Consider the following 10,371-nt stretch of genomic DNA (forward strand, 5'->3'; position numbering starts at 1 on the left):
ACTGTCGGAACAAAGTGATTAAGCTCTAGCTGTAATCCGTTGGCCGCTGGTCGCGTCTCGCTGATCACGGGCTCCCGACCGTCAGAGCCATCGACTGGGGTGTGCATGTCGTCGAAAGGCTTCGCGGCGACCACCTCAACTCCGGAATCTCGCGGCCCACGTCCAACGCTCGTCCATGGACCTTATCAGGAATGATTTCGGACTTCCTTTCCCATGCGGGAGTCGGGCATACGGAAGCTGGGGATCAAGTCTGAGTCGGCTCGAACGGCGAAATCATGTTTCTTGGTTCACCTGACTTAGACCCCTCCCCGAGAACTCTCTCCCCTCGAACGATCGGAACCTCGTAAGAATTATGAGCATCCCCCCATGAGTGATCTGTGTGCTGAGGCGGGGACTGCGAACGTCGGATATTGACGCTCGCGAGAGACAACCCGCGGCATAACGTAATGTTGAGACTCATTGGCACCAGCCGGCATAGACGTACTGTGAGCATCGGCTGACCGACGCGGACCAAACACGGTAAAACTGCCTTCGATATCCGATGTCGCGTCGGAAATCGTCGTGACCTGATCATCCGAAGGAAAACTGATCAGAGATTGATCTACCATATCCATTCCAGGGATTGCCCAACAGACATGTCTCCCGACAGTTAGGGCTCAACCGATTCGCGTGAATCTGAATCTGACTAATGACAATGACCATTGAACGCAGACTCGTACTCTCCTCGACGAGAGTTCGCGATCTCTGCTCGGCATCGATTTTCGAGTCCCAGCGCCGGGCTCTGAGTCCGGAACCACATGAGCTCTGTATGAAACGAGTCGTATCTACGAAGTACGGCCTTATAAGAATGAACCCAGGGTCGACAGTCTCCTGGGTACCTTTCCGAGATCGATCGATCTTCCGGCGAGGATGATATTCCTCCGATGAGCCTCGTCGGCGATTCGAAAATGCCTTGAAGGACGCGGCGTGTTTCTATCTATAATCTAAAAATGAAAGGTCCTGGGCTCTCGAAATTCAGGGCTGGGCAAAGAGAAGTCGATCAAGCTGGGTAAAATAAGTCCAGAGGGAAGAGGACGCGTCTTTATTGTCAATCTAAAGAAAAACGGTGTTTGCAGGTGAAGATGGATCTCTTTCGGAGGCAGAAGAAATCGGAGGTCAGATATCGGCGCCATATACTCTTTTAGTGACGCCGCCTCAACCACTTAGTCGAATGCAACGGGAAAACGTTTGCAAGATACCAGCAGAAATCGATCTTGGAGAGGCTGCCTAATCCTGGCCGGCATCCGATCACGGGAAACCTCCAGGGGAAAAAATTATGCCAATGGGGCTCTTTTCTGTGTTTCGTTTTTTATTTTTTTCCATTTTCTCTGCTGTTATCCATCATTCGTTTCGACGTGGCATCATTGAATATCTGCTTATTTTCTATAATTATGATTATCACCAACATCGTTTCTTATAGGTCTTTTCACGTGGCCTTGCGTGCTCGAGGACAGGGGCTTCAGGGGCGCCAACGCGGCGTGGAATCACCGAAAAGTATGACATGGAAAGCAGGAGCGGTTCGCGGGCAGACAGCCAGCAGGTGGGCAACGAGCTGGATGATCCCGCTGCTGTTTCTGCGGCTCGAGCTTCCTGTTGTATGGATTAAAGTCGAAACTCGATCGGATGCACCAAAAATACATCATCGACATTTATCCTGTAGATGATCGCTGCTGCTGTTGTTTGTGTTGTTGTCCTTCGGGAGATCACGCATCGACGATGAGCTCTCACAGATCTTCGACATTTTACGGAACCGATTCTCCTACCGTGCCAACGCAGAGCTGTGTATTCGGATTCATTTGTGTCTAATCGCTAGGAATGCCGTGAACAAGTCTTACAAGCTTTTGATACGAATGCGGACTCTGCAGCTTCCCACGCAGTTTCCTTTCGAGAGACGGAAATAAGGCATCTCCGTTGAACCGGCTCTGACACCGCCTCACCGAAAAGTTCTCTCTGTACTATCATCTAGGGAAGCGTGCGGAGGGGAGACCGTTCACAGGCTTTCGTGGTCGATTTCTTCGCCCAGATCATCACCCTAATCACTAATACGGCTCGGTACAAGGTTCAGCACTATCAATTGTTCCATTATGAATTCGTCTCGCCACCGACTGTCATTCGAGATGTAGATCGAAGTCCTCAGTGATCGCTCCTAGACGTCATTCCTACTCCACATAACACCGACCCTGTCGCGACTGACATAAATGCTCTCGCAGAATAAAAGAAAACTTCGAAACGGGATTCCGCAATTGAGGGGATGCCATTTTCTGTTTATTCGACGGTTTCGAATCGAGCTTGAATTTTATTATGTCTCCCTCTCCTTCCTCCTTTCTCTCTCTATCTCTCTCGCACCGACCCCCCGCTCGCTTTCATTTATGAATGACTCGATCGTAGCGTTTCAAGCGAATGCTCAGGATTTTTCTGGCGGTTCTAGCTCCTTGCAATTCGACTGCTCGGCGAGGGACACGTGACAATCAGTCGGTCAGTGATAACTTGTGAGCGAGACAGAGAGACGATTTAGAATAGCTCCCCTGTGCGTTGAAAGGATTACGGCGACAGGATAACAACGAGGTCGGTTCTGACAGTCCGGGTCTACGAGCTCGGATTTTACTTCCGTTTGAAGCACGACACTGGGTTGAAGTAGCACTGGTGATAGCGAAGTTGACGTTTGGATGGAGCCATTGGTTCAGCGTACGAGTTCCTTCCACGGCCAAGTCCGCCTTGAATGAGAGCTTCGATGATGTTGTTCATGCGCTCGTCTTTCTGTCGAGGAGAAAATGGAGAGCTACTTTAATATGCCTCAACCGTCCGTTCGCTTTTCTTATGTTACACATATTCCTTTATGGAAATGAAGCGCCGCAGCCATTAATTATTAATTAATAGCGAAGCTATGCCTTCGTCAGTGCTCTGTGCACAGTTTTTCAGTCTCCATTTCGGATGGTAAAGGCCATTGCTTGCCCCTGGCTGTCTTTCGAGAGAGGCTTCACCGAGTTCGTCTCCCGAACACAGAATGAGACGCCTCGTTGACGGCTCCCTCAAAATCCCGAATGGTTTCATTCTCCTCTCCAGATGGTGGATAAGAAATGGATTTACGCGACTCAGAGGCACGGAACGGAGGAAGATTGCCGTGTCTCGCTGTTCTGCGGAATAGGAATATTCTCGAGAGTCGTTGACACAGACTTGAACTGCAGGCAATCACATACGAGTCCACGAGGACACATGTACGACTCACTCAAACCTTGGGCATTACGAAAGAAAGGGTTAACAGCAAACAGCGTGAGAACTGGCATCGCCGACTCACTCAAGGAATTCACGCTGGGAAGGAGCCTTCTACACGATCGATTTTCGCGCCACCAGCTCCCCTTTATGTTTTTCCGCTCTCAGTCTCGACGTCGACTCGTTCTTGCTTGGAACGAGAGGTATACTTCACTTAGTGATTTAGAACTTTCATGTGGACTCGTCGGCGGCGACCTATGCTCGACTCTGTAAACATCGCGTAGGGCAAACCGAATTCACTTGGAAGTGAAATCCTTTCAAGTCATATGCTCATACACTCAGGAGCTCTATCGACTTCTCGTGACGATCCATGGGAACCCCTGCGGAGATTCCCGCTCCGATGTTGAATGTGAGGAAGTTCGTGTAATTCAAGTCGCTCGTGAGAGTATACGTCGAGTTTGAGAGCTTTGAAAACGAATCGATTTTTTGTCTGCCTCGGAGGATGACTGCTCGGCTCAGCGGTATAGCAGATACGAGACGAGGCATGGGGGACCCAAGGCAGTTTTCGAGGTAGCTGATCGACTTTCCCCCGTACCGAGCTCCTCAATGTCATATATTGTGTATCGATGTACCTTTCGAGTCGGAGCGAACTTCATTATTCGAAAGAAGGTGCTCTGATCATGGCAGTAATTTGAATGAGGATTTTATGAGCGAAACGTCATAGTAAGTCGGAGAAGACGCCGGCTTTCAAACCGCTCAGCCCCTAATTCTTGTTAGGCGAGCTTTTATGAAACCGCGGGCAGGAATCTCCATTCAGCGAAGCACCCTTTGTTGATGGACTCGTCGAAAGTTCTGGGGTTCCAGAATGGAACGAAATTAATCATTGCGCTCCAGCTTACGTCAACGCTTACGTAAAATTTCGTCTAAGCATCGATCTCTTCTGTCGTGCGACGCGTAACTCTTAAAGCGCATGGGTGACGGTGCGACGTCTCTCTCGGGCAATCGGGAGTTATCCAGGTAGTTGTGCGCACCCATCCCTCGTAATTGTACGGGGCTAATACTGCTGAGAAACGTCAGAAGGATTTTGTGAGCATTCGGCATCGGTACTCAGCGCTAAGGAAATCTCGAGTACGTAGATTAGCTACGCGGCCGGATATACTGCTCTGGATTGCCTCGTAACGAGAGGTGGATGCAGCATAAGGCTGACCCGGAACAATCCTGCTCAAGTGGATGAGTGCCCTCCAGATGGGAATCCATCAACGATCTAGTGCCTACCTGGGAGAGATTGCGCAAATCAGACTCCTAGGTTCTAGACCGGCCGAGACTCTGATTCATAGGCCCCTCGACTGGTTCATGTAATTCGGAATGACGATGCCTCCTTGTCCGAATCAAGGGATGGAGAGGAGAGAGGTGTAGGAGACGCGAATAGGAGAAATCGTGCAAAACATCCCGCAATGTCCAAAGAGACGTCGAGGGTCAATGTCGGAGATTCTCCGAGGCCGACTCGAGCGCCAGGGGTTGCTAAACGCGGGCTCGAATCTGGATGCTCATCAGGTACCGATAGGAAATTCGTGTGGAGTCTTCCTCTGTTGAAGCGTCGGATATGATCGAATGATCGAGAAGAATATGATTTCACTAATTCGAGTTTGGGCGGCGGTTGACGTAAGCAACAAGAGCGCCAGACTGGAATCGATTGTGAATTCTAGGGCAGGACTGTTTCGGTAGCCGGTATTGTGCTTCCGCATCTTTTCATACAGACAGAACGCTGCTCGAAGAGTGGGTGTCGCGATGATTCATTGTCAAGCGGCTATTCGGCCGACTAGCCGATTGATAAATATAGGTGGGCTGGAAAACCCCGTACATGCATGGACGGTGAGGCACTCCGGACTTTCGCCATAAGTATTTGTTCGGGGCGGGAAGTCGTCAAGTCTTTGTTCCCGACACGTAACTGCCATTTCCGACGCTCCTGCGCTGTTCGGATAGAGCTGACTAGAAGGAGGATTCCGCCGATTGAATGCTAGCTGTCGTTATGGCTTTTGTTTATGTGTCAAAGAGGCTCTGACACTGATCTCGCAACCTTCGGAGAGGTAATCCACCCATCTAGACAAGTTGTTGCACAACGTACGCCGGCCGTCTCAATGATGTCACCAGTTATCACGTGAAATATCACTTCTGGCGGCGTCAATTTCTGAAACGACATCTCATATCTGCCAGATTACGAAATCGGACTCCTTGAGCTTCCAGTGAGGGAGAACGATTCAGCTTCGGATTATAGATTCGTCGTCCTCGAACAAATCACTCCAGGCGGCGTCCGCTACTCGAATGACTGTCCCTATCCAGTTTGGTCCCATTGTCCCATGATTTGTGTCATTTAGAAGAATAGATCCGAATGGAAAGGTCGATCCCAATAATTGGGACCGCATCATGAGGCAACTCCATATCTGGGACAGATCTCAAGTCCGGAGACGGAGTCTCCCCGATCGAGAGGAGCCGATTGAGGTCTTCGCGCATGGAAGCCCCCTCGCTGAAGTAGTCCACGTGACCAACAGTTTTCGCATACGGAAAAATTTGAATCGGGACAGTGAGCACATGTTCGCATTCGCGCACGCCTCCGGAAGGTCGTTGAGAGAGGTGTTGATTTTTTTAATTTCGCTCTTGAATGCGGCGTGTCACACGTGATCGAGATTCAGAATAAACGGCAGAAATAGCTGCGAGGAACGTGAGTTCTTCGAGGCCGCACTCGTTGTGGGCGAGATTTCTGTAATTCGCAAGCAGTGTGAAAGCATATTGTCTGCAAAGACACTGCGAGACGAAAAACTACAGGAAGCTCTCAGAGGGCCTGTCATTTTTGTAAGACCGTCATTACTTCTGTAATTCTTGCATGTTTCTCGACATAGCGAGCTGCCTCTCCCGTCGGGTTTGCCATTTCTCGTAGAGGCCTCGCTGCGAACGCCTAATTAATACTCAAGTAATGTTTGTAATGGATATTTGTCGTGCGAGACGTGGGTACTCGAGCGCGTGGGGGAGTTTTTCTCCGTTAAATTCTATGTAGATCCATTCTTCGCTCGACTGTACCGCTGATAAGAACCCCGCCCACGGGAAAAATCGAGCCCTAAACGAGCCTTTCTGGCGCTCGGGAACCGCGGCTCCCGACGATCGTAGACTGACCGATAATATCGACCCAGTCTTCCCAACATCCCGAAGACGAATACCGATAATTGGGAAACAACGATTCTAGGCGGGGAACTTCTTTCAAGGGGGCAAGGTGGTCGAAAGTTCTCGGAGCTTCGAAACTTCACGAGCGAGAGCAGAACCTCTAGAAGTTCTGCTCCGTCCCCGACATACAGGACACTCTCGAATGCGGGGCAATCAAATTTCGTCTCGAAAGTGATCCACCGTTTCCCTGCTTAATATGGAAAGAATACTTTGAATGCTTATCTGTCTGCTTCTCAGATGGCGTGTAATTACGGCTCTCATTTCACATTTGCGGTCGACCATATCCATGTCCCACCACGAAGAGTTCAAGGGTGAAAGTCGGAGGAATACGATACAACCACCCTCCAACGGGAGCGCTTATCAAGCTTGATATCGAGTTACAAGATCTGAGCAAGGTCTTGTGCTTGACCTCGGATCCTCGTCTGACAGATGCATGACCCAACCCGATGGTTATGTCCTCTGTTAGACGGCGACTCTAATCCTGCGCTCATCATTCTCTGGAGAAGTCCATCGAAGATCATCAGGTGTCTCAGGCTCTCTCGTCGAATATTCCGATTCGTCACCCTCCTGGTCGACTCATTTCAAGGAAAGGGATCAGACAATCCATTCGTTCCTGCGACGTATCCGTCAACACCTCGCCCGTCACTCACAACACCAGCGCATATTATTCCTTTTACTAAACAGTCAAGGACCAGTTCAACTTCTCAAGCTTCACGACTCCTCGCCGAGAGCAATCTTGAAGTTGGAACGGCAAGTTTACGACCGCTCAGTCGAATCGGATGAGTGTTGTAAAATGAGAAAACTCACCGGCGCTTGGAAGCCGTAGAAAGCTCTGATATCTTGAAGTCCTCCAGCCGGCTCGGCATCAGCAGAACACGCCAGGAACACGATCGCGACGAACGCGATCAGTCCGCAGGTTCTCAGCATTGTCGAAGAGTTCATCGCGGAAATTTCGAGCCTCAGGATCCTCCTCCGAAGTCCTGGAAAGATGCGGGAAGCAGAAAGTGCACGAGACAACTTGTTGATCGTGCGAAGACGTCGTGCTTTTATAGAAACACCCCACGAGTCTAACCAATAACAGACCCGCGGGCGGTCTCAGGGTGAGGGTCTCCTCCGAGGCGGTGACGCAAAATCCGGAGGAGGGCACGTCGAAGCCGGCTTTTACTACTCCACCGCGTTTATCCTCCCTGTGTCGGGGGAGAGAAAACTCGCGACCTTCTTTTCCTTGTTTATAGGTGATTTATAGGTCAATCAGAGAATTACACGTGGCCACTAGGCGATTATTATCGATCGATGAAGCTCAAAATATCTCTGACGGAGGGAGCGGGCGATCCATCTCCCGGGAGGGCCGATCCTCGCTCGAGTCGGGACAAGGCGCGTCGACTTCTCCCCGATGTGTGAGTTCGCACCGGGACCGCAGAGCTCCCCAGGTCCAATTGACCAGCTCGTAATGCGTATGGAGGGTTCTTTTTTTGACGTCAAAACCTCGTCGAGTTCATCGAGCATACAGACCGAGGCTACTCGGTCCTTCGCTTCTCTACGGAGTTCGGAACTTGTCGCTCCACAGCTTCGTGAAGTCCGAACGGAGATAATCGAAGGCGCTTCTAGGTTAAGGAAAACTATAACCTGCGACTACTTTGATTCGAAGCTCGGAACTCACCTACTGCGAGTCTCGAACGAATTGGGGTCAACATGCTTCAGCCGCTCTTATCATAACTCCCGAGATTTCAAGGCAGGGGATATTCAAGAGCTATTCGTATCATTGCGCGATTTTCCTCGATTTCGTCCCTCTACCGGGAGGTTCGACGTAGGAGAAAGAAACAAAAGATATGGGACTATGACGCGTGAGAGGGATTCGAATTGAGTCAAGGACGTATTACCGTTCGAGACGGTCTGAAGAGCGAAATCGTTCTCGAATGGGGCTAGGTGGGAGGTCGAATGTGCACTCCCTCCTCTGGCCTCGCGGAGTATTGAAGTCGGTGGATTGATTCTGTTCACGAAGCGATTTTTTTTCCAAGACTCCTCGTCATGATTGCCTATCAGCGGGAGCTTCAGGAGTGTGACCGCTGGACATACTGGTTCCATGATGACGCCCAGCTCGGAGCAAGCTCGCCTTCTATGCATGGTTACCTCCTAAGAATGATGGCTGCTAGAAAAACAGTCTTCAGAAACACGAGGATCCGCTCGGAATTGTTTCCGGATCTAGCGAAGTACCGTTCCATTACTTATGTAGGTGCACATCCGAGAAGATCGGAAGGTAGACGGACATCCCCAATGAAAGGGAGAGGAAATCTGTTATAGACGGGCACTCCTCAGAAGGGCACCTGTAATCATGTTTCGGAAGCCTGCGTTGTCTATTTCTGGAATTCGGATCCTAGGGGCTCGGGAGTCGCCTACATTGCTCTCTCGACTTTGCGTTCACGGACTGAGTCATATGACTCGAGAATGCTATAGACTATATTCTATACTAATTCTGAACCACGCTAATAATCATGTATAGTGCCGATTAGTGATGCGAAGATGATGGGAAAGAGAAGAGGCTTCGTTCTCCGGCTTCCAATGGAAAACACACGAGAGAACCCTCCAGTCGAAGGTCGAGAGTCAGGAAATCGTAGAATAGACGGGCACCCTTGATTAGAACGGCTCCCTCTGACAGGCAGACAGGGTGTGAGGAGCTTGGGGAATAGACTCGCGAGCCCCCGGGGAATCGGTATATCGCGCGAAACTGACAGCAGCGATCGAGATTTCAAGGAGCTGAGTGTGAATATCGAAGACAGTTCTCGGGGTACAACTAAATTCAACCCAGGTATTCGGGAGGCACTTTGATTCAAGCCAGGGAGTCAGGAGCAGTTTCGATTATGAGCGTTCTCATGCTTAATGAACCGGTGGGAGAATTACTCATTGAGGGATGAGTTTTTTTCACGCAGCCTCAACGGTCGTATCATCGAGACCACCTGTGTGTGCACAAGTGTTCCCTTTTTCTGGCAGGAGCGAGCTATCCCAGCGCTAGAGGAGCGACTCCTCGCACATCCTGCAAAGTCTCACCATTCCGAAGACGGACCCCTCCATCGAGGATGAATTCACGCCTGCAAGTTACGTACGGAAGCGGAGCTGTAGGATCGGATCGTATGCATGATCGAGAGGAAGGAGACGTAATCCAAGCTTTTCCATTCCGAAAAAAATTCTTACTCCAGTCCTGGTCAAGGCTCTACAAGGAAACCGACGGGTCTTTTCGAGAATTCGACTTCTTCGCTCTGATTGATGCTCTTCCCGAGGGAAGAAAACGAAATCGTGTTCGGCTGCACTCTCGGATGAGGACGGGCTCGTTCCGAGGATTGTCCACGGAAATTATGGCGGTAGCCGTACAGACTCACAATAGATATCCGGGAAAGCGCCTAGCATCCTGTCAGCCTGCCGTAGACGATTGCCAATCCTTGGCTCCTAGGACAATGATTCGCGAAGAATACTGATTTCCCTACGCACCGTCAGAATCAATCGGTGCGGAGCTCTTCAAGAAGGTTTTCGAAAGCGTGATGAGAAGTTTATTTCTTGTGTCGCCCGCTCTCTCTCGCCGGCTCCATGAATGCTTGTCTGGAGTAATTTCTATTGTTGGTGAATCTGCTCGTGGCTGACGGTTCGAGTCTACATGCGAAATTCTATTCGGAGAGCGCGGAAGAATGAAAAGCTCGTTACGTGTCCGGAGACGTTCGCCTATTTGCGCACGTTGAGATGATGTTATTCCTCGTTCTTCCTCCTCATGGAGGGACCTCATTCATTTTCGCACACGTCAGGCTCCATTTATTTCTGATTTCGTTTGACGTTATTTCTATACCTCGCTCACGAACTCCTCGGATGACGTACCCTTCTCCACCTCCATGACCCGGGAAGGCACCTATGAGACTCATA

The 10,371-nt window shown here is 50.3% G+C and overlaps 1 protein-coding gene across 1 annotated transcript; it reads right to left on the reverse strand.

The window, feature by feature from the left end:
* Nucleotides 1–2,346: 2,346 nt before the first annotated feature.
* On the reverse strand, nucleotides 2,347–7,479 carry AstC (Allatostatin C). Its single transcript, XM_018639635.1, has 2 exons — nucleotides 7,273–7,479; nucleotides 2,347–2,796 (listed from the first exon to the last, which is right to left on the reverse strand). Exons 1-2 carry the CDS (start codon nucleotides 7,405–7,407, stop codon nucleotides 2,641–2,643), a joined length of 291 nt encoding a protein of 96 aa, XP_018495151.1. The 5' UTR covers nucleotides 7,408–7,479; the 3' UTR covers nucleotides 2,347–2,640.
* Between the last annotated feature and the right edge of the window lie 2,892 nt (nucleotides 7,480–10,371).

Source organism: Galendromus occidentalis, unplaced genomic scaffold, assembly GCF_000255335.2.
Source record: "Galendromus occidentalis unplaced genomic scaffold, Mocc_1.1 scf7180000075580, whole genome shotgun sequence".
In the NCBI taxonomy this organism is placed as follows: Eukaryota; Metazoa; Arthropoda; class Arachnida; order Mesostigmata; family Phytoseiidae; genus Galendromus; species Galendromus occidentalis.